Source organism: Haemaphysalis longicornis, unplaced genomic scaffold (assembly GCF_048455015.1).
Source record: "Haemaphysalis longicornis isolate Haplotype H1 unplaced genomic scaffold, Haemaphysalis longicornis Haplotype H1 scaffold_7, whole genome shotgun sequence".
Classification (NCBI taxonomy): Eukaryota; Metazoa; Arthropoda; class Arachnida; order Ixodida; family Ixodidae; genus Haemaphysalis; species Haemaphysalis longicornis.
Window position 1 is genome coordinate 83,990,227 of NW_027526422.1, and position 21,184 is coordinate 84,011,410.

General features: G+C 52.6%; 1 protein-coding gene across 1 annotated transcript in view; it reads left to right on the forward strand.

Annotated features, from left to right (window-relative positions):
- Nucleotides 1-21,184, forward strand: part of LOC144146020 (uncharacterized) — a 176,324-nt gene that overhangs the window by 17,895 nt on the left and 137,245 nt on the right. Inside the window, 1 exon segment of the mRNA XM_077677936.1 lies at nt 9,710-9,859. Within this exon segment, the coding sequence (XP_077534062.1) occupies nt 9,710-9,859 (150 nt within the window).

Below are 21,184 nucleotides of genomic sequence, written 5' to 3' on the forward strand. Positions count from 1 at the left end.
CCGCGGGAAAGAAAGAAAACAAAAAACGCGACCCATTGTTTCTTGTTGTTGGCGGCCCCCTTGGAGTTCGCCTTCCCGAGCCTGTGGCCGCCCTCGGCTTCTTTTTCTCTCGAGAGCCTCACGCTGGTCCTGCTAGCCTGCCCTTGACTCGATACTACTCCCCTCCCAGCAGGGAGAACACCGGGCGCTCTGTTGTCCCCGCCCCCGGTCTCTCTTTTGAACTCGCGGCCGGCTGCGAGGATCGTTTTTATGGCTCGGGGAAAAGGCAATTCGGAGCTGCTGCTCCTGCTGCTTCCGCGACTTCTTTTCTTTCTTTCTTCCCCCATTTCGCGGTTTATATAGGTACGCGTGGCGGACGCCAGGCATTCGTGGCAGTGGCTGGAAGGGCAGGGAGAAGGGTGGGGAAAGGGAGCTGGCCTGGATGAGTCAATGAAACGCGGACCCCGGGGGAAAATCGTGGCGGCCCCCAGGCTGCCGTTCGCCTCTCTCCCGCAGCATTTCTCCCCCGGTTCTAATAAATATGTCAGCACCTCGGTTATCTGCGCAGCGAACGACTCTTCCCCCGCCTTCGTCCCGAACCGTTTTGCCCCTGGTGGCTTCTTCTCCCTCGGACTGCTCTTCCACGTTTCTATTTTCCGCGCTCCGTTCTTTCCGTTTTTCTGCCCGAACATCCGCCGCGGATGTGTCGTAGGAGGCTATTTACACGCCCGCCGGCGCGCGGTACGCCGGAGGCTTTAACCCCCTTCTCGCTTCTGTACTTTTCTCTCGTCCACCGCCGCTTTACCAGCGGCCGGCTTCGAAGGAGGGAGACTTTGTAGACGACGCGGACAAGTCGAGCCATTCGTCCTCTCTTCGTGCCGCTATTAGCCGCGCTCTATTTTTCGCCGCGCGGCGCCCCCACCGTCTCTTCTGTTCACCCCGCTCTGCTTTCGTTCGTCTCCGAGGAGCAATAACGGCGGAATTTACGCACCCGCTCTCTGCGGCGCTTTGCCAAAATCGCTCTCGTTTACCATCACCCCTCCTCCTCCTCCTCCTCCCTCCTCCTTTTTTTGTCTGTGGTGGTGGAGCCTTTGTGCGAGCGGGCGAGCCTCCAGATCGCATCTTCAGTCACCCACTCCCCATTTCTCGTGCGTACGCGCATAGTTGGGGCGGCATTCCTCACGCCCAAGCTTCTCCGGGATATCCGTGGAATTTTAATTCGCGGATACCGCATCTCGCCAGGCTCTTCCCGTCCGTTCCTGTCGTTGCCACCTCATCTCCTTGGCACGCCAGGCATGCCTGCTACGCCAACCGGGCTCGGCTGTCCTCGACGGAAAAGGGGCTGCCTGGCATCCCCTCTTTCCCTTTTGTCCCTGCCGCTTTGGCTACACCAGCGCGTCGCCAGCCCCTCCCAATATCGCATCCTCCTCCGTTTCTGTCCTCCCGCTTCCCGCGAAGCTTAGCGCCTAGCCTGGTCGTTGCCTTTTTTGAGGAGCTAGCGTCTAACCTGCCGGGCAGCGCGGCTCGCTGCTTCTTTACTTGCCGGCCAGCTCTGAAGGCTGTTCTCTGACCGAAAGTTGTCCTGGGGAAGAGCAATGTGAAACTAGTATGTCTTTTCTAATAAAAAAAAATTCAGCTCATAGAAGTCATCACAGCGACCTGGGAGCAAGAGCTATCTGGGACAAGTGACCAACATGGGCGCCGTTCGTTTTATTCCAGTCTGGCTCTGTGTGCTGTCGTCATTGTTTCAACTTTCGCACGAGCCTGTGCGCGTGTACAAACTGGCAGGTGTCTGTAGAAAGATGGGGACAGGGTCCGCGCGACTTCGCACACCAGCACGGACGTAAACTGTGACGGTTTTACTTTATCTGCTCGCCATCTCAGACACTCTGGTTATCCTGTCAGCGCGTCCCGCATCCCTCGTTTTGCTACGCGGTCTTGAAAGGGGCAGCATGCAAGCATCGAATTTACAAGTGTCCTCGCCAGTTCTGCGGCTTGGTGAAAGCCTAATTGAAATCCTTATGTTGCTCATTAAGTTTTGCACTTGCGACGCTCTTTTAACTGGCATCACTGTTCCCAGTTCGCCCACCGAGAGGCAAATAGTGGAGTTGTTGAAACCTGGGCAGAAGTGGGCTGTGTCCTTCTAGCTTTTCACCCGCGTCCCGTATAGACCGCAAAAAAAAAGGCAACCCCTTTTTGCACTGCAGAGCACTCCGTCGCCATTGCGTCGCACCGGGAGTGCGAGCGTGATGTACCTTTAGTCTACAGGATACGAGGTCTGGATGATGTCGACGTTGCGGTGACACGCGTACGCACATGCGCGGACAAGTTTGTGTCCAGGGCCAGGTATACGATCAAATTCTGTGATGGAGGGGGTGAGGGGGGGGATGGGAGATAAGGGAACGCGGAGATTTATAGAGAAATCGGGCCATGAAAGGAATATAGAAGCGTCCGCAATGGGAGCAGAACCCTCCTACATTTCTCACTGTCAGAGAGTAGAAATGTCAGGGTCGCCAAGAACGCTAATAAAATCACAGGCGCCGTGTCTGCATGTGACCCAGAGGGCAGGGAGGGGGGGAGGGCATTTTCTTGGCCCTCTTCCCCCCCCCCCCCCCTCTCTCTCTCTCTCTCTGTAAAACTTGCTCAGCGAAACTCACGCCAAGCAAGCTGCCGTAGCAGCAAGCGCGGTTGGCAGCAGCCGTTGGCCGCGACTGAGACCGTTTATTTTTCTTAAACGCCGGCCGCGCTGGCGTGGAGTTGTGCGGGTTTAAAACCTCTCACTTGGCCTCCCCCTCCTTCGTCCCGCAGTCTGTTCCTGTGGCTCGCACACGAAGAGAGGAGACACGCGTGCGCTAGCGCAAACACACTGCCGCCGCCGCTGCTCGCTCTCAATATAGCCGCCGGCTTGCTCGTGCGCGTTAACTTGCTTTTCTAGGCCGCCGCCGACGCCGCTGGTGGCGGTAGTCGTCTCTCGTTTCGCGTTATACCCCCGGCCCGTCTCGTTCCTCACCGAGTTTGTTGCCGAATCACGGAAACGCGAGGCCGTCGGGAGCGGAGAAAGAGGGAGAGGAGCTAAAAAAAGGAGGAGAGGAAAGGTCGAGAGAAAGAATCGCGCGCTCGACGAGGGATTGGGAAAAATTCCGCGCACGGCTTGTACCGCCGCACGTGCGCTCGCACACATACATAACAGCAGCGCCAGCCTCCCTGGTTTGTGCGTCCGCCACGGTGCCCGATGCGGAGGAGAACTGGCGAACGTGAGCGGCATTGCGCTGCGCTCCGCTGCCTCCTTGCCGCTTCTTGCTTTCGTTCGGAATGAAGAGTGTTTATAAGTTCCCCCCCGGTGTTACGCTTTTCTTCCCACCCCGACGCTGCTGGGGCGTTTTAGTATGTGAATGTGTGCCTCCTGGCAGTGTGCGATGTTCCTTGCGCCTTCGTTTTTGACCCGGAGAGTTTGTTTGGTTGGTTGTTAGAGCGAGTGCTGCTTCGAAGCGCGTTCGGAAGGAGGAGGAACGGAATAGGGTTCGAGTTGGTGTTCGGGCTCGGAGGTCGGTGGGCCGGAACGAACCGAACACTCGAGGAAAATCCGAGAATTGGACGGAGGGAGCAGAAACAGAGAGACGAGTTTAGAATCGGAAATCTCGCGCGGGTTGCTGCGCGCTATGCCGAAGGGCGAGCAACGCCGCCGTCCGGCGTGCGCTAGCGAACGTCGTCGACGCCGGCACCCGCGATGGCGGGGGTTTAGTTTGCGCCCGGGAACATTTTGCTGCTCGCACTGTTTTGTTTTGTGCGAGGCCTTTTTGGGGGTTGCGCACTGCTGCTGCTGCTTCTTTGCTCGCCGGCGGTCTCTCTGGGACCAAACACGATTCGGCAGTGTAGGCACGACGCCGCGGCGAGAGGGCCGTTGCTGGCGCGGAATACTAATACCGGCGGCTCGGGGAGTTGGGCCTAACTGCTCCGGGTCTCCACTGCTTGTTTATTCTCTGCGGATCTCCACCAATGCTCGTAACCTTTGCTTCTCTGTCCCGGTGCTTTCTTTCTTTCTTTTACCTTATTCTCAGTGGTCCGTACACCGACCATTCGTTACCCACTTGTTTACTCTTTTTTTTCTGCCACCTTTTTTTTTTTTTTTTTTTCGATCTCGCGGTAAATTCCGCCGGAGCCCGGCTTTCTTTTCGCGTGTCTCTGACGCGGAAGGGAGTAGGGCCGCCGGGCACTGGATAGGGTGTAGCTATCGGCCGAATCGCTCCCCTCGCGCCGTATATAAAACTGAGCGTCCCAGGTCATTCTATTGAGTTCTCCAGCCTGGTGGTCGTCCAGCGTGACGCGGAGTTGAGATGGCGCGTTGCGGGAGGTTCGCTATGTGACTGGAAAGTTTAAAACTGCTCGCGCTGTCCTTGCCTCTGATCACTTGCGATCGATCTGCGTCTGTGGCAGTTCGAACATGCGTTTACCCTTGTTGCTGATTCCAAGACACGCCCTCTCTGAGGGGGCAACCTAAGTATATAGCTGGGTATCGATTTCTGTCTCGGCAAGTGACTCGCTCCAACTTTTCCTCCTTAGAGCTGTATTGCCCCCGTGGTGGTGCTCTTTTCGGGTATAAGTTATGTCTGGTTATACTGTGGGGTTTTTTTTTTTTATTAACAGGTAGTTTCAATGCGCCTATCACTACGTGCTTAACGACAGTTCCTGAAGCCATTCTGGACTTTTTATTTTGCCTAGTTTGGAGGTAGTACAACCAGTGCCTTTTTATCCGTGGTAAATGTTAATTGCGCAGTGAAGCACTGCTTTAAATTTCAATGTTGTTACCAACAGCAATAAAGAATTTTCCCTTCTTTGTAAGGCAAGGTGGACTACATGCGAAGATGGTTTTAGGATATGAAAGTTCTCCACTGACCTGGCCGCTCTTACAGGGGGGTGGAAAAGAACTAGTAATCGAAAAATAATCTTCAGAACAGTGAACGGGGTAGGCATGCTCACTCTATATAAAGTATAAATTTTCGGCCGCCTGTTTGTCATCTCAGCTAATGTGTGCGTACGCTCCCCCAACACACACACACACACAAGCAGACGTGCACGCACGCACACAAAAAAAGCTCCAATTGCTGAAAGTCGTCCATCAAGAACACTAAAGTATTGTATAATTTATGCTTTTCGAGTTTACGATGAATCAAACGTAAGTTTTAAGCATAAAGCGCCCTGCGAGAGAATTTTTTTTGCACACTCGCGACGCATTTGGCAACACAACGGTTCCCCCAAACTGTCCAAACGTTTGATAGTTTCCCAAGGGATAGTCAACAGCTGCCGCTATAATTAGACTACCGGGACTGGCTGCTCTAATTCTATGGGAGTCTTTTTTTATTTGTTTACAGCGCATTGGTTAGTGGCGCATAGGCGGAATTTTGTCGGCCAACCACTCCATCCCGCCGTGCACCACGGCAGCACACGATAGCACGTACCGACGCAAACGGCTCGGCCAAGGATGCTAAACGCACTGAATCCACGCTGTGCATCGCAGCTGTTATTAAAGTACGTGGGAAGATGAGCTTAGTGATGGGCCCTGCTGGGCAGTTGTGGTACGTTAGTTTCGATAACCAATCGGAAGTAGTTGACGGCCCAGGAGTCGGGCTAGCGACGTCGCTGGTATCTGCAGCTGTGATCGCACTGTAAACGCAATGAATGGCAGTGGCGTCGACGGCTGCAGTCCGACTCCCCGTGGTGTAATTCCTGATCGCGAGAAGCTGACCCTCGCCGCCTATCCAGGCAATCGGAGTGGCCTCAGCATATACCTGCGGCGGCTTCGGAGGGCGGATCTGGTTGAAAACCTGAACCATGATAATTTGTGAGCTTTGATTGTAGTGGGTCCTTTCCACGAAATGGTAAGCTCAAACACACGAAAAAAAAAAAAAAAACAGACAATTATGCCATATTTTTTCCATGGGCCCCGCAAGATTTTACGCTTGTTTGCTGTAATTTTGTATCTTCGTACGTAAGCGGTTAAATCAGACGTTGTGTGGTCGAAGGAACTGTTGGGAATAACAATCGCGGTAAACGCGCACGGAAAAAGTAAAGCGCGCAATGTAAACGAGCTTCTCTCGTGTGTTGGGTAAGGGCAGCTCAGGTTATATCCCGCGAATGTAGCAAGCAGTTGGTTCACGACGCGCGGCTGTCGAGAGCTGCGCGACGTGTAAACATGTGTAGCCTGCGCGCCGGGCCCGCCTGGAGAGGGGGATAAAAAATAAGTAGAGAAAAAGGAAAGCTCGCGCCAACTGCGCGTGCTGGGTAGACGGAAGAGGCGGCCTCGGTGCCTGTGGTGGCGGTCGCAGCGCACGCACGTGCTGGGGCACGCGCCGACGCGCGAGCGTGACCTAGCCGCGGCAAACACACTCATCACTCCCCGGCCGAAGACGAGCGCGGTCGTAGGAGAGGCAGCGACAAAGCGGCAGGAGGAGCAAACACAGCGGTGCTCGGTGGCAGAGCCGGCGGCTCGCTTATCTCGCCCAAAGGGTCGCGCCGCTGTTTGCACAGGACCGTTATTATACGCCGGCCCGTGTAGCGGTCACGGCGCTCCGCTTGGCAGTGCGCGCACACGTGCGCGCGTTTCTAGTATGGGTGCGCGCGTGTGTGCACAGCCTCCGTGCCGGCACCTCGGATGAAGCTGGGCGTTCTTCGAGCTGCCAGTTTGCGGCCGTAGCGAGGCTCGCGAGTGCTGCGGCGTTCGCGCGATGCGGAGACATCGAGTGGTGTGTTGGGACTTTGGGAGTCTGAGCGTGGCTTGCGTGGTTTAGTTTGTTTCGGGAGAGAGGGGGTCGGGAGGGGGGTTCAGCGGTTGTGGACCTACTCGCGACGTCGCGGGTGCGATTCCCGGCCGTGGAGGCAGTTCTGATGATGTATGAAGACAGAGGGAACGGAAATGCGCGCAAGTGGTGAGGAACTCACGGGGGGTCTACATACCCGTAGTCGGCCACTGGCTCGCTGTTGTCAGATAAACCTAAGCTTGTGGAACCTCTTTTTCTCTCCTGCAGTCATTTTTTTTTTTTTTTTAGTGATTTGGGCTGTTGTTGCACCTCCAGTGAAGAGTCCTGCTACTGCTGCATGGTTGAGAGTATGATAGAGAAGCTCGGTAGGGAATGTCCGTGGGGGCGTTTTAGGAGTTCTGCGAAGCACTCCCCAAAAGTCTCTCCCCCACCTCCTCCGCATTCCGTTTTCATGTCCATTTTGTCTAACCTTACCGGTATCATAAGAACGTGGTTTTATCGCATGACCAAATTCTTTGTGGCTTCGCGTTGCGCTCTCTTGTAAAGTAAGCTTTTTTCGCCTAGGCAAAGAAGCCAGACACCCGAAAGCTGGGCGAAGGATAACTGTGTGAATCACCAACCGAGAAAAAAAAAAGATGATTGAGAAACGCGACACGCATCAGTATACGTCATCGTGATCAATTTACGTACCAACATGCTTCGTTGCGTTTATAACGTCAGAAGAGATTCCCAACAAACTCATGGTTGAGAACGAGTGCTTTAGAGCATTGAATCCTGGGGCTCACTTCGTCTACTAAGTTTAGTTGGAGGCCTTTACCTTAGAGGACTTTAGGTACCTCCGATTAAGGCCATGAAAGTACATTTAAGGCGGACTGCACTTTGCGGGTCATAGTTGACTGGTGATGCCGATGCCCACCGAGCTTCTCCGTGGCCGAGTAGTGGTCGCCTCGTGACTTGCAGTGATGCCAGCGCGGGTGACATATTGGTGATCGGGTTCGCAAGCACGGCTGTGAAGTTACAAGGGCTGAGGAAGCGGACAACAGTGCCCCGCGAAGGGCGCGCAGGTGACGTAATGTGCGAGCCATGTATTTGTAAACGGCCCTTCGCTGTCAAAGCGAGGTATGACTTGCGGGATAGCTTGCACGGCAGTCGTTTCCGACTTTCACAAGTTTCCCCCGCGTATCTTCTATAAAGCGAAAACTTTCTTGGTGGACCGATGGCGATCTTTCAAAAAGTTGAAAAAACAATAATAATAATGCATTTCCCCATAGACCGGTTGGTCAACCGAAATGCTCTGATAAGATCTCTGGACACAGGGGCGTGTTTGAAACCGGGCTTCCATTGTGTCAGTACGGTGGTTGGGAGATCGCGAAAAAGGAACTGTGTTATAGATAAGACAATACACGCTTCGATCGCGAAGAGGGAGTACAACAGCGTACCTTTATCTCGTAATTACCGCGTGTCGGTATGCATTTAGATCGTTCGTAGATGCGTTTACTTAGTGCGCGAAAAATCGTCGCGTGGGTTCGTTCTATGTTTGCGATTTGGGTCTTTGAATGTTTGATGATCGATTGGATATGCAGTTTCAGCGAAAGTTGGACGCGCCTTTAGCCAAGGTTTTGACACAGTTCTGATGTTAGAAAGCTCTCACGCTTCTCTCAACTTTCTCTCAAAGGTACGGTAGTTTTTTTTTTGTTTTTGTTTTTTAATATTGCTACACAGATGTCTTACTAAGTAAACAATAAAAGAATGACGCTTCATGAGCACCACGCCTTCGTCGTTCACAATCTTGTTTACGTACCTTGTTCGCGCTCCGTATAGCGGTACCGAAAGGTAATTTTTATTTTCAGTTTTGACGTCTTTTTTTTTTTTTTCGTCTTTCGTATTACGATGCTTCGCTGAGGGGGTATGCCGTCGACTTCAAGTATGGTCCAACCATCGATGTCATTTTTTTTTTTTTTTTTTTCAAAGTGCTGCGACAGCACTACGCTACACTAGAAGGTTTCGACCGTTCTTCGGGCGCGTGTGTCTGTTTTCGCGTTTTGTGCCGCTTGATGGGAAAACGTTTCCGCTCGGGGGTGGACGTTCCTTTCGCACCGTTTGCATGGCGTTGAAAGGGCGTGAGCTTTTGGTGCGACATTATCCGCGATGATTTATAGTATTATTGCCAGAGGTATCCCAGTGTTTTAAAGCGAAGCTTTAAGTGTTCTCACTGATGGCTAAGTCTGTAACGCGAATACGCCATGCAGGAAAGCCAACTGTCTCTGATGGGGATTATTATTGCGGGTAGCAGAATTAAAGCGCTTCCCTGCGACGTTTGGTGACAGCTCCGTTATGGCCCCTCCGCTAAAGCTTGATGGGCAGCAGATGAACGAGGTGACGCAAGGCGTGCGACAGCGCGACGTAAATAGGCCTATCGTCATGTTGTGAGGCGAACATCGACAGCTGTTACCCACAGACCAAGGTCGGAAGAGAATGGCTTTGCTCTGCGTTCCGTAAGGCTGTTAGCCACAAGACGTTAGGCCTAACTTCCCATCTTAGGTTTAGGACGTTAGGCCTAACGTCACATCTTGGGGCTTGACACCTGAAACCGGCACCCACTCAAAAAATTGCTCACTGAATGCCAAGCAGCGGTTACCGATTTGCGCCGTACACTACAAACCCAAATGTTAGGCCTACGGGAGTGCGCACCCTGAAGTTGCTGTGGTTATTCGAGAAACGTGGTGCGTACCTCCAGAGCAACACATGCATACTCGCAGTGTGGGGTTGGCAACCCAAGGAAAACCATCACGAGAAAACTTCGCGTTCAACCATCGTTAGACGGTTGGGTGCAATATTTCTTTATTAGTTTCTTTTTTTACTTTCTGCTTTAAACTGGTACAGCCCACGAAGGGCCGTGGATCTGTCCCAGCTAGCAGGCCGGGCGCCTCTTCTGATGCCGCCCTCTCCCTCTCTTTCCCTCTCTCCGCGTGCAGGTCCGCAAAGGTTCTTCCCGAGTGGCGGGCGACGAGCACTCGCGGCCCCCCGGCCCCGGGGGGCCAGACACGCCACCTGTCTCCATCAACGCGCGGACGCAGCAGCAGCCACCGCACAACAGGAGCGCATCCGGCGACAGGCTCAGCGACGTAAGTGTGATAATCACTATACCGTCAATCTCTCTCTCTCTCTCTCTCTCTCTCTCTCTCTCTCTCTCTCTCTCTCTCTCTCTCTCTCTCTCTCTCTCTCTCTCTCTCTCTCTCTCTCTCCATACATGCATACATACATACGCATACATACGTGCATACATACATCCATACTCGCGCATAAATACGTGCGTACGTACACCGTTTGCCAAAATTTGCTAGGCCAATCCTCAGCCTTGTCGGCCACAAAGAATAGGCTTTACCTTTAAGTGTGACAAAAAATTATGTCAGTAACAAAAGAAAGGTGTTTTCTTTAGCTTTCCGGCATAAAACGTTTCAGCCTCGCGCAGGGCGTAAGCTAGTACATTGAATGTTTTTGCGACCTGCGTACTTTCGGCTTGGCCTAGAAAATTTTGACAAAGACTGTAGACTCACGCGCACGCACGCACGCACGCACACGCTGTGTGCGCGCGCATAGATTCATACGAACAATTGCATATACGCATGCACAGGTCGCTGGAAAGAACAGAACATAAAAAAGAGGCGGCATACCGTAAGGATTGCGTTAGAGACAAAATAAACAACGATGACACGAGAAGACGCTGATTTACAGTCTATATATACGTGACCCGCGCATCTGGTGACGTCGCAGTTGCGAGAAAAACGGCCCCGAGCAAGCGCCGTAAAGAGAATAACGAGAAGAAGAAAAAGGGAGAGCTGTCGTCTTCGCGCGAGTGTCAAAAGCTGTCAGCAGCGTGTCAAGTTCGTTAACAGTCGCCGTTGCTGCCAGAGAAAGGCGCGCGCTGCTCCGGGAGCCGTCTGCAGCTTCGGGAGCCGTGGCGCGCGTGTACTACGCGTTGTTTAGCGACGAGACGAGCGAACGGAAGAGAAAAAAAAAAGGGATCTTTTATAAAAAGAACCAAGCAGCGAGAAGTGAATACTTTTAGCAGTTGCCGTGCGCAGACGGCGACTACGTTGCAAGCGCCCTCTCGAGAGGGCAGTAATTTATCGAGCCGCGCCTGCTTGCGTTTTCTAGCGGGCGCCGCTCTCCTTTTTAAATGGCCTCGTGGGGGAGGGAGAGAAGGAGGGAACAGGAAGAGCCCCTAATTAAGTACGCGCTTGAACGCGATCGGCGGAGCAGCCGCTTCGAGACCTTCCTTGGCCGTTTTTTTTTTTTTTTTGTCGTTTTCCCCTGCGTGTCGGCGCGTGCGGGTTTTGCGTCTGCTTTGTGGGACAGGATTATTAACGCACTACTCTCCTGCCTTCAACCAGATTTTCGCGTGACTTCCTCTTTCTCTCTCTCTCTCTCTCTCTCTCTCTCTATATATATATATATATATATATATATATATATATATATATATATATATATATATATATATATATATTGTTTGAAAAGATAAAAACTCACGCAGAGCGGGAAAAAAAGAAAGGAGTCTCTGAAGAAAGGGAGTCCTCTCCCTCAAACGTCAGTAAACTTATTTCTATTTCCTACGTCTTTCTCGTTTGTCTCTGTCTCTACTAACCTTATATATATATATATAAAATAGACCTCATCCTGAGTGGGATTGCAATGCGAAACTTGGCGCACCTGCTTTCTACACTTAGCTCTTTAAATTGATAGGCGCTTTTCTTCTGTTTGACGGCAATCGTAATGGTGGACAGGCATTTATTTTCTTCCTTTATTCGGGGTTTTTCTGGAGAAGGTGACAGGACTGAATTTTCCAGCTCAAGTTCTCTAATAAAAAGCCGCAGTTTCTCCCCTTTTTTATATGAAGAGCTAGTAATAGTGTCTCGATCTTGCTCCCTTCAGTGGTAAGTGGTAGTGCTGGCGACCGGGGTGGGTAGTTCTGTCAAACGATTTTCGTAAAAAAAGAAGGAAAACGGCCCACTGAAGAAGAAAAAAACGGGCGTGCGTGGCGAAAGTGCAAGCCGAGTTTAACGTTGGGCTAAAGTTAGTTTAACGCACTGCTGACTGTTTATTTTCGTGATGCAGGCCGTGCCAGAAAATTTAGCTTTTTTTTCCCCTTCTCGGTTCTCAGTTAGGCAAGTAGCTAATGGTCAGTTACAAGGGTTAGCTGCCCACGGGGTGCTCTTGCGACACCTAAAACGGGCGTTCGTTAACGAGAACGGCAGGAACTTTTTTCTATTTGTTGTTTCCTTTGGGGTTGGAACGTCTTTGCTGTCGGTGCTAGGAGCCTCACAGAATCCCCACGTGTGATTCTGTGCTCTGGCACTCCACCCGATATCTTTTTTTATTAAATCACTCACATCTCTCCAGTATGCAAAACGCAGAGACCAACAGACAGACAATGAACTTTATTGAATACACAGAGAATGGGCCAAAAATGGACGCGTGGTGTTTTCCGCGAACCCTTATCGGCTGGCATATAATCGACTCCAGTGGCGACACAATACTGACCTATGCTTTTTCGTGCTCGTGAAAGTTTTCGAATTTTTGTGGTAAATATGGGTAAATTCATTCGCTAACAAAATGGCCGCGCATGCGCTCGCGTCGCTGCAAATGTCGCCGAAAGACGATAGTGTTCTACCGCACCTGCCATGTAACTGCCTCCCCGGTCGCATCCGCCGACATCCGCCTTCAAGCGAGCACAAAGAGCAATGAACACGACTTGCGCATTGTAGGCTTTAATTTGGGTAGGTAGTCAGGGGATCGTCTACAATAAAACTCGTAGCCTCCAGGGGCACGCCTTTAAAGGTTGCTCTACAGCAGGTACACTTGCGCTGCTGTGGAGTTGTCAGAATGAAATTACCTGTGCCAGTTCCGCCGCATCTGCCCTATTAAATTCGGGGATCACAATTAAAATGCAAAGACTGAAAAGGAGGCTTCATAAATGTGACCATAGAAAAAAAAAGAATATTGCATTCTCGCTGCTTTTTGCTCTTTTGTTGGCGCAGGCGGCGTCCAGAAAAATTGACGCACGTTTCCAGGAGGACTATTCCGAGATAATTTTGAGTCTGTTTGAACTGTCATTTTAGCGAAAGCTTTCACAATGTTATTGTTAGCATGGGTGCACTCGTCATTTTACTGAAGGCATCCAGCCAAATTGCTTCAAACAGTGGGAGTTGTATAGGAGGGTGTCAGTTGTCGCTCGCGTATAAATTTTCGGTGATGTGTAGGCATAGCAGCCCTCTGATCGATTACAGGGAGGAATATTATGCACGGTTTTGCTTAAACAGTATGAGCGGGTGACCGCTCTTTACAGATAAACGGCATTCATTCATTCATTCATTCATTCATTCATTCATTCATTCATTCATTCATTCATTCTCTGGGCGTGAGCGAATGAGCGAATAAATTTTATTTCGACAAGCTTCAGGCACTAATGGTACACGGCCCGTGTACACGGCCCGGTGGGTGGCCCCCCTGGTCCGCGCTGGCTGCCCAGACCCTCCCCATAGGCACTTCAGAGGCGAGTGGATAGAGTGGACAGTCCATAACATCAAACAAAACAGAACTACAAAAATACTCGTACAGTAAGAACATTTCCAGTTGCACAATGTTATGTATGGTGTTCCTCTTTTTTTTCTTTTTGCTTTCCCGAAGTGTGTAACTCTTTGAATGGCTGCTGTGGTTGGGTAGGTTGTTCCTTCGATGTATGTCACACGAAAGCTAGGAGGAACAAAAAAAAAAAGAAAAAAAAAACTGTGGTTGATTCCTCTGTGATAGGAATCGGTAAAACACGAAAGTTAATTCTGCAGCGGAATCTTCCGCTGAGCGTGATTTGCGGGTCGGCGGCTGCCTTGTGGGTGCGCTTGGCGAGCGACGTCCTGCTGGCGGGTCGCTTCGGCAAAGGTGTACTGGCGTCATTTCCGTGACGGACATGACGTCAGTGAAATATCCCGGCATAACCGACTTTCGTGTTAAAATTTAAAACCCGAAAACGAACAACGCGAAATATAACTTACTCTTTAGTACTAAAGGATACTTCCCCGCAAGAAGACCCTGTGTGCAGGGGTGCACCCTTTACAGGCTGCTTGCTTCGTTGTACGTACTGGCTTCACTTCCGTGACGGATATGACGTAAGTGAAATCTTCGTGAATCCCGGAATAAAACACTTTCGTGTTAATAAGCCTGTTCTGCAGGAAAGGATGCCGTCTGAAGAGGGGTGCCAACTTCCCCGCATCTCGACAAGAGGGCTGCTATGCTTACGGATCACCGAGAAATTATACGCGAGCGCGTCCCGCTGACTTGTGTGTTACTTGACACAAGAAGCCTTGCTGCTGTCGTGCAGGCGGTGCGTTGACGCGTAATAAGGGCGCGGCCTGTGCTGCGTCTTGTTTGCGTTGCGTGACGCGTTGTGTAGCAGCCCCTGAACGAGCGACGACCTCTCTGCTCGAGCCGGCTCGGCAGCGGCGCATTTTTAAGCGGCTCTCCGACGCGCCTCGCTTGGCATGGCGTGCGGCCGGGCTGTCCCGCTAATGCCGCTCGATGCGCTGCTGATGCCACCGCCCCGGCCGGCTGCAGCGGCGGCGGGGTCATTATCTGGGGACGAGATCTTAATGAGTTTAGAGGCGAGGACAGTTTGCGCTTCGAGCGCTCCTCCCCCCGCTTTTCGCGCCTCTTTTCATTATTCACTTGTTTCCGTTTTCTCGAGCGGCCCGTAACTTAGCGGGATTTGTTTTCCCCCCTCTTCTTCTGTAGCTGTAGCTTCAGTCTCTGCTTTGTTGGTTTATGTTTCGTCTTTCCTGTGTAATTGTTCCCTCCGATCCCCGTTGCTAGCGCCAATTGATTCTGTTTTTTTTTTCTTCTTTTTTTCCCCTCTTAATTCTTCCCGACGAAGCTAATTACTTCAGCTTGAAGTTAAATTACAGAGTCGCGTCAGAGGGCGCCTGACGGTTGGCGCAGCTATCGTTCGGGGTCGTCGTCGTCAGGTGTATGTTGTTGTCTGGAGCGTGACCCTGCCGCTGTGGCGTGCTAATTATGGTAAGGTTCTCTTGTCCTGATAAGAGGACGTCTCGGGAAAAAAAAGAATGTCCCTGTTTTGTAGGCCGCAATCTAACCCACACGCTGAGGTGCTTGAAGAAGATGTTTGTGGCGGCAACTTCTAATTGCTAAGATCGCGCAGCTATTGCTACAATATAGTGAAACCTCATTAATTCAAACTTCATTAATTCGAGTTTATGGATAATTTGAACTGCACGATCTGGTCTGGCCGAGTCCCCATAGAAGTACATGTGTGAAAAAGCCCGTTAATTAGACTCAGAGTACGTTACCCTGCCACGGATGATTCGAACTACGCACCACCGCGTCGGCGTATTGGCGCCTGGCACACGGCCAGAGGAAACGAACCCTGTTCCTACGCACGAGGCTGCGTACAACGGAGAAGGCCGAAATAGGGTTAAAGCAATCTACATTCCACGTGACAGACATCTTGGAAGACGCATTCTCTGTGAACTACGTTGATGAGGACGCGAGTAGAGCGGTGTGTGTGTGGTGCGCTGACAGGTGGGGGCACCACATCTCAGGTCAGAAGCGCAGTACCTATCGCTGCCATTGACGACGAGGATGACGAGGCCAAGTACGCATAGTGCGGCGCACGCTCGGAAGTCATGCCGGAAGGAATGCCGCCCGTGCCTTCTTCAGTTTTCCAGAAGGCAATTGGGGCTTTCCACTACATTCATTCGCTGAAGCAAAAGGTGCTGTCTGTCGCCTTCGGGGTCAAAACACAGCCGCTGCTGCTTTCGAAACGGTGCTCCTTCGAAACAGTGAGCTGCTTTCGAAACGGTGCCTATGTTGCCAGAGTGACGTCTTATGGAAGTGCGGCGCTGCATGTGTTTCTGCGCCATCTCGGCGGGTCCGGTGACTCCATTCACCGCTTGCACGCGGTGTAGAACGGCGCGTGCAGCCAGGGCAGTGCTGCAACACAGAAAACCAGAGCGAGGTGTGTGCGATCGCTTGTATCATGAAGTTTGCTAGAAAGAAGGCCGGACGGTTTCGCATTCCTTAAGATCCGCCCCACCCCCCCTCCCCACACACACACACACACACACGCACACACGCACACAAGTTATAAGTAGTAGGAGAAACTTCTCGAGGATGCAAAACTGTTTGACTCGCGTTTGACTGTTTGACTCATGATTTAAAAAAAAAAACAGTGTTTTACTGACGTTTCGACTGGAGGACCAGTCTCAATCGGGGACTGGTACTCCAGTCGAGACATCAGTAAAACACTGTTCTTGTTTTTAACCGTGGGTCAACCATTTTCTCAAATAAAAAAAACGAGGCGCGACTGTGTGGTGTGGAGTAGTCAGTTTATGGGGATCGGATCGGAACGCCTGCCTAGCCCGGCAGAAGCGCGGAGAACGTGCGGCGCGGGGTGCGTGGCCTCCGGCAGTGTGCGGCCGGCAGCGTGCGGCCTTTCAATTTGCCTAATGGACGCCGTGAGGCGAAGGGGGGCCGACAGCCTACGCGTTCCGTCCCCCACACCCTCTTCCCGGTGGGGGCAGGGAACGTCGGGTGCGCGCTAGCGGCAGGGCGTCGCGGCCACGTTGTTGGTGTCTATCGACTCTGCACGCGTGACAACGCCGCTCGCCATGCCTTCCTCGCGCCGAATTTAATTAGACGACGCGCCGCGCTGTTTCGCTACTCGTTGCGCGCAAATCCGGAGGTTTACGGGCACGCCCTGGTCCTTCCGGCATGTCCTCGGAGAATTCGGAACCGTAAACTACTTGTTTGATATCACTTGCTCTCACTGGGCATTGGGGAGTGAGTTGAGGATGATAGCGAATAAAAGAAGCAGGGCTGCACGAGTACAGGGGCACGGGCGTAGCTTGCGCCACGCCATCGTGGCAGGTGGGTCTTGATCAGCGCGGCGAACGGGTGACCGGCTGTCTGGCTCCCTTCTTGCGTCGCTATCCGCGACATTCTGATGAGGCCTGGTGTGGCTATGGTTAGCAACTCTTCAGTGAAAAAAGTCGGGACGGGAAGGTACCCTAACATAGGGAGCCAGCAAAATCGGTTATCATTATTGCGGTATCTTCCCGATAAATGTATTGTTTCTTTATCGTTGTGACCCGCCGTGGTGGCTCAGTGGCTATGACGTTGTGCTACTGAGCACAAGGATGCGGGTTCGATTCCCGGCCGCGGCGGCCGCTTTTCGGGTGAAGGCGAGATTTGGGCGTGCTAAGGATCCCCAGGTGATCAAAGTTAATCCGGATCCCTCCTTCACGGCGCGCCTCATCGCCTGAGTTGCGTCGGCGCTTTAAACCCTACAATCCATCTTTGTTTTGGCCTTTTGAAGTGGTACTTCAGCTGTCTACGTGCTGCTCGCAATACCTCCTCTTGCTCGAGGACGTACTCGTAGAAGTTGCCGCAATTCACGCGGAAGTTCCGCTTTACCTGAAGCTCTGCCTGGAGAAGTTCGTGCTATCTTTGTGTTCCGTAGCGGGACGTGCCTTGTTGAGCGTGCGTTGGATCACGCAAATTTCTAACTGGACGGTCCGGGATAAATCACTGACATATAGCTGTCCCGACGACAGGGACGGCGCGGGACTCGGGACGTTGTGTCGGGACAGTCGGGACCCGTAAAATACGGGGCGTTTGGTAATCCTAGGTGTGGCCCAAGTGAAGGGGAATAAAAGAGAAGTTGTGAGATGACGCTTCTCACCATTGTTGCAGCTTGGTCTCCCCGCCACCCGTTCCGTTACTTCCTCAAGCGAAGCGTATTTCTCCACTTCTTTGTGTTTGAACAACCGTTCGCAAGCTTGTGGTGTCGGCTGTGTCTTCTGAAAGCCGGGGTGTTTCCCACCATATCTGGTGTGCTGGGGGTCGTGTTTCGGCAGCTTGTACGCAGAACGGGACCCCGATCGAAGCGGGTCTGTTTCGAACTTACTCTCTTCTCGCCCTCTTGGCAGCCTTACCTTGTGATTCCAGTAGCGTCAATTCTTGTCCGTGCGTGCGTGTCTACGTTTGTTGCGGAGTGTATCAGGTTGCGCTCAGCCTCTCCTTGGCGCGCAAAGGTTCCCTTCTCGTGTCTGCGCACGTGCACTCTCGTTGACATGTGTCCAAAGCAATGTGCCCGATAAATGGGCGACGTGTTTGTCGCCTTTGTCGCGAAGGCGGGAAATTTGACGCGGATGCCATCAAACACTTCGCGGATTTTTTTTTTTTTGCTGTTGTTGTTGAGTCGCCGTGGCGCCTCCTCTTCCCTAGGTTCCGCGCCTTTTTTTTTTTTTTTTTTTTTGAAGGGGGGGGGGGGGGGGGTCTTGCGCTGTGTTCTCCCACTAAGTTTATAATCTGCTCGTCGCTGGTGCATTATGCATCTGCTCATTTCCGTGTCATTGAGTTTGCCCTGAACAGCGTGTTCCAGCGCGCTTGTGTGGCGTTCCCACCGCGCCACAAAAGGCAGCCAGCGCGGGCCGCGGGCGAGGTTCTGCTCGCTCGCTTGCTTCCCTTTGCTTGCCCGGCGCTCGACAAAACCCGGACGCCAGAAGGAGATGGATAGGCGACGCCTCCCGTCGATGGCCGCGAAAAAGAAGAGCTCCCGGAATCCCCCCTCCCTGCGCTAAAAGAGCCGGCCCGACGAAGAGGAAAAGAGGCTGGCCGCGGAGAGCGGAGGAGGGGGACGCTTTAACGACTTTTCGATACGCTCCTCGGCTTGCCTGCGCTTCTGCTTCTTCTTACTACTACTGCGTCGATTTCGCGACTTGACTTCCTTCTTCCTTTTCCATCCTGTTTTTATTTTCTTTTTTCCTCTCGTGCCCCGAACACGCTGGCTTCGATCGTTTTATTTGCTCGCTTAGTAGTCTTTTCCCCCTTTTTGACGTTCGGTTGGCGTCTCTGCAGTCACTACTATACTTACCCAGCCGTCTCCCGCCTCTTATTTGTCGCATTTTTATTGGAGTCGTTTCTGCGATTTTTTTTTTTCTCTTTCGCCTTCGAGTTCATTGTCTACTCCCAGCGTTTCCACCTTCTTCTCTTTAAAACGTTTCTTTGCGTTGTTGTTGCCGTGGTCGCGTCGCCTGTCAGTCCTTTAGCTGCCTCTTCCGTTCTCTCTCTGCTACCCGGGAGAGGATGCCCGGGAGTAGTACGTCTCTTGCTTTCCCTCTCCACGGCTCTCTTCCGGAGTGAGAGTGAGGTGTGATCCGCCGTGTTGTTGTCCGTGCGCGCGGGCGTGTGCGTGCGTGCGTGCGTCGGTTTTATATCCCGGCCGTCGTCTGGAGATTCGCCTTCACCGCCGCTCCCTTCCTTCCGCCATCCTCTTCCGTCCCGCTCCGCTTTATCTCGCCCCATCCTCTTCCACTGCCCTTGCCTCTTCCCCCGTTGCGCGTGTTGTTTCTGTTGGGGCCCGGCGGCGGCGAAGATGGATGAAGCTTCCCCACCCCGGCGGCGATCTCTCTTCTCTCTCTTTCTCTTCCGTCCCCACCCGTTGTTCTTATGCCCGTGCGCTATTTTTCTTGCCCTCCGGCGGCGGGAGGGGGGGTGGGATCTACTTCCCTGTGGCATGTTTGGATGTCTCTTTCGGTCTGCCCTTACTACCGTTCCGCGCACGCCCGCCCCGCTTTGCTTGGCTTTGCTCTCTTGTTCGTTTGCCTCCCCCGGTCGATTTCTCTCCTCTGTGCGCTGCTTATTCCGCCGTGCTATCACGATGACGGCGCGCGGAGGTTAGCGGACGAGAGACAGGGAAAACGAAGGAGAAAGAAAAAAAGAGAATGGGGTTGGGGGAGCACTTTTCCGTTTATCTGCGCTGCGTCTTTGCTCCCCGCTCTTTATGCGGGGGGTGCAGATTTTTAGGACCGCGTCGTTATTTTGTTAAGAGGCCCGTTTTCGATATCCGATTATGACGGAGAGTTTCCGAGCGGGATAAATTCTATTTCGCTTCTTTTCTGTTGCCCGTTCGTGGGCGCCTTTATATACTTCTCCGCCTACTGCGCCCTGCTTGGTCGAGCCGTTGTTGTAATGGTTATTACTGTTGCATTGCTGAGTGCCCCCCTGCGTGCGTCGGCCAGGGTTGCAAACAGCACTTTCTTTTCGCCGGGTGGTTGCTAAGCCCCTCCTGTGAGGTGACTCTGCTAAGGTCGGTTTACTTTATATCTCCTCGCTCGCCCGCTCGCGCGCATGTTCTCCTCTTTGTCTTCTCTACCCCTCCCCCCCCCCCCCCTTTCTTTCTTTTTTTTTTTTTCTGTCGGCTTGTTAAATGTCCCTGCAGTGCGTCTGATCTTCACTCGCCTGGATTGCCGCGCTACGACGAGCGGTCTTTGAATGGGGCGTTTGAACGAGGCAGTAGCTCTTTCGCGTGATTTCTCCCTTTTTTTCATTTCGGCATAAAGACGCTCAGGGTTCGTTTTGTTTTCGCCCACGCAGCGACAGCGGTGGTCGGGTTGTGGCAGGCGGCGGCGCCTTTTGTGGCCCCGCTGCCCACCCTTTCCGGCGCCATTTGTATTCATTACCCGTCCCCGTGCTTGCGAAGAACCCCAGGCGCGTTTTATTTACTGCCTGCTCGGCGCTCGCGCGTGCTCTCTCTGTCGGCCTGTTCTGGCTCTCTATCGTCCCCCCTTCTTCCCCCTCTGTTCGGGTGGCGGTGCTTCTTTGTATGCTCGTCACCTGCAGCCGCGGCCCCACAATTCACAGCTATTTGCTTCCCCTGCTTCCTAGCGCTTTTTTCTGGGCTGCTTGTCAGGAGCAGTTGAATTTCAAACTGTCTCCAACTGTGGCGCCGCCGGAACCGGCATTGGTCGTAGGTGGTGCTCGTCTAGTAACTAGAACGTTGGCAGCGCTGTTTTCTCTTAAAACGCCCCATTTGCTTCACTCTTGGATCACAGGGTTTTAAAGGCGCAAGAAAAAACGCCGACACTAGGAGAGAAAAAAAACAACCAAGACAAACGAAGCGGCTGGGAAGCGCAGTTCAAACATCTTAACCAGTTCTGTCATCCCACTGAACTGGTTGAGATGCTCGTACTGCGCTTCCCAGCCGCTCCCGCGGTGTGCGCAAAAAAAAAAAAAAAAAAAAAGCGCATCCGAAGCTGCTCGACGTAGCAGTTTCCTCGCTCTCCCTTTCTGTTCTCTAGAGCGCGAGCGACTGTTTCTCTCTTCCTTCACAGTGACAGGGGTGGAGCTGTGCGTGAAATCGGATCAATTTCCAAAACACGTTTCCGCAGGAACGAGCGCTCTCGAAATGATTTCGCGGGGCTTCTCGCGTGTTGCGGCGTCGCACTACGGTGGAAGTGTAGAGCGAGAGTCCCTACAATAACGCCGCCCTATTTCCGAGCCAGTAAATGACGAAACGATACACCCACGCATAAAGGAGGCGCGAGAAAGGGGGAGAAGGGCAACTGAGGGACCGGAAGGGGTGTTTGCGGGGTATA